Genomic DNA, 1,597 nt, shown 5'->3' with positions numbered 1-1,597 from the left:
AATGGAAAAAAAAACTATCTCGAAAATTTCTCGTCATGAGCATAAAAAACGATTACATTGGAAATATATACAATTTTTTCACAAAAACACTAAAATCACAATGTTATCGTTTCTCACAATTGTTCATTCATTTCAGCTAAATGGATACCAACTTCAACTTAGGTTTTTGTTATTTGTTGTGTTTTTGCTCGCAACGGTATATTATTATATAATGGTTGTCGAGAACTATTAACCTAGACAAATATACCTTATAACATTGTCTAATAAAAAGCATCTTCTTTCCGGAACAATTTTGTTCTAGAGTATTGGATACTTATTGTTAACTATATTATTCCCTTTTTATTTGCAGTTGATATTTATGAGAAAAAGCAAAAGTGCCTTGAAAAGTGGCTTTAAAAGTTATTCATTGGTGCAATCGGTTATTCAATCACAATGAAAAATATATACGCAGTCTTGATACTCATTGTTTTAACACCAAATACAACGAAGTGTTTAGAGAATGGGTTGGCAAGTATCTCTCAAGTATCTCTTCTCCCACAATTCATAGAAGAAATTTCCTTGAATTTTGTATCCCTGTTAAAATATTCAAATTTTGAGTTTTTAATTGAATGATTTTCATCAGGCAAGAACGCCACCAATGGGTTGGCTTTCATGGGAACGTTTTCGTTGTAATACAGACTGCGAAGGTGACCCGGAAAATTGTATTAGGTAAAAAAAAATTTGAATAATTTTTATAATGGAATTATTATTATTATATTTATTATTATTCTGCACCATACAGCGTTACTCCACCAGTAGTGGTTTATTTCTTTATGAATAAATGTTATCGTAAGAATATGCAACGATTGTCCATAATTCGTCCCCAAATAACGTGAATAATAATGATGAATCATTTAAAATTCAATAAGTTGACCCAAATACGTATAATTAATTTATCTTGACTATTTCCAACAATTTTGTATGATGATATCGGTATGAAAAAAGTGACCTTGACCAACTATAGCTAGAAAATAAGTTGGGGTGCAAACCTCGTTAGCTGCACATATTACTGTCGATTGATTTATACTTTTGCTGTTTCTGTATTCTACAGTGAAAATCTGTTCCAAACTATGACGGATCTATTGATTTCCGAAGGTTATGCTGATGTGGGGTATGAGTTCATCAACGTAGACGACTGCTGGTTAGAGAAAGCTCGCGGATCACGTGGTGAACTAATTCCGGATAGAAAAAGGTTCCCACGGGGCATGAAATCATTAGGACAATACGTGAGTTTGATTTCCAAAAAACCAACAAACATATATTATATTATGGTCGAATTAAAATAATGGTATACCCCCTCTAAACACGCATACTTTGAACCTGTCAAAATACACAAATTGAGTACGCGCTTCTGATAATTGTGTATTGGAACTTCATACTATGAAGGAATCATACGTTGCGAACAAATCGTTTGCGTGAATTATTTCGTCAAGCTTAAAATACATTCGTTCCTACAATGTACAATTTTTTTCGAAAAACGCACATACTGAAAATATTTCGAAATAATTATTTTTGCATTTAAAAAAAATCATTCATTTGCATGAAAATTATTTTAGTT

At 31.6% G+C, this 1,597-nt stretch overlaps 1 protein-coding gene across 1 annotated transcript; it reads left to right on the top strand.

The window, feature by feature from the left end:
* The first annotated feature begins 349 nt into the window (after nt 1-349).
* Nucleotides 350-1,340, top strand: LOC129572459 (alpha-N-acetylgalactosaminidase-like). The gene is made up of 3 exons (XM_055452424.1): nt 350-507; nt 623-708; nt 1,091-1,340. The coding sequence occupies exons 1-3, from the start codon at nt 433-435 to the stop codon at nt 1,323-1,325; spliced, it is 396 nt and encodes a 131-aa protein (XP_055308399.1). The 5' UTR covers nt 350-432; the 3' UTR covers nt 1,326-1,340.
* Nucleotides 1,341-1,597: the final 257 nt, after the last annotated feature.

This window comes from Sitodiplosis mosellana, unplaced genomic scaffold (genome assembly GCF_009176505.1).
Source record: "Sitodiplosis mosellana isolate CC-2019 unplaced genomic scaffold, AAFC_SMos_1.0 Smas_scaffold_5041, whole genome shotgun sequence".
In the NCBI taxonomy this organism is placed as follows: domain Eukaryota; kingdom Metazoa; phylum Arthropoda; class Insecta; order Diptera; family Cecidomyiidae; genus Sitodiplosis; species Sitodiplosis mosellana.
This window is presented reverse-complemented; position numbering and strand designations above follow the sequence as displayed.

What these genes read in the sequence shown, in the direction of transcription:
- LOC129572459 (XM_055452424.1), top strand. Translation starts at nt 433, where the DNA reads ATGAAAAATATATACGCAGTCTTGATACTCATTGTTTTAACACCAAAT. An exon ending in AGTGTTTAGAGAATGGGTTG is followed by an intron (nt 508 to 622) that starts GCAAGTATCTCT and finishes GATTTTCATCAG; the next exon opens with GCAAGAACGCCACCAATGGG. An exon ending in GACCCGGAAAATTGTATTAG is followed by an intron (nt 709 to 1,090) that starts GTAAAAAAAAAT and finishes TGTATTCTACAG; the next exon opens with TGAAAATCTGTTCCAAACTA.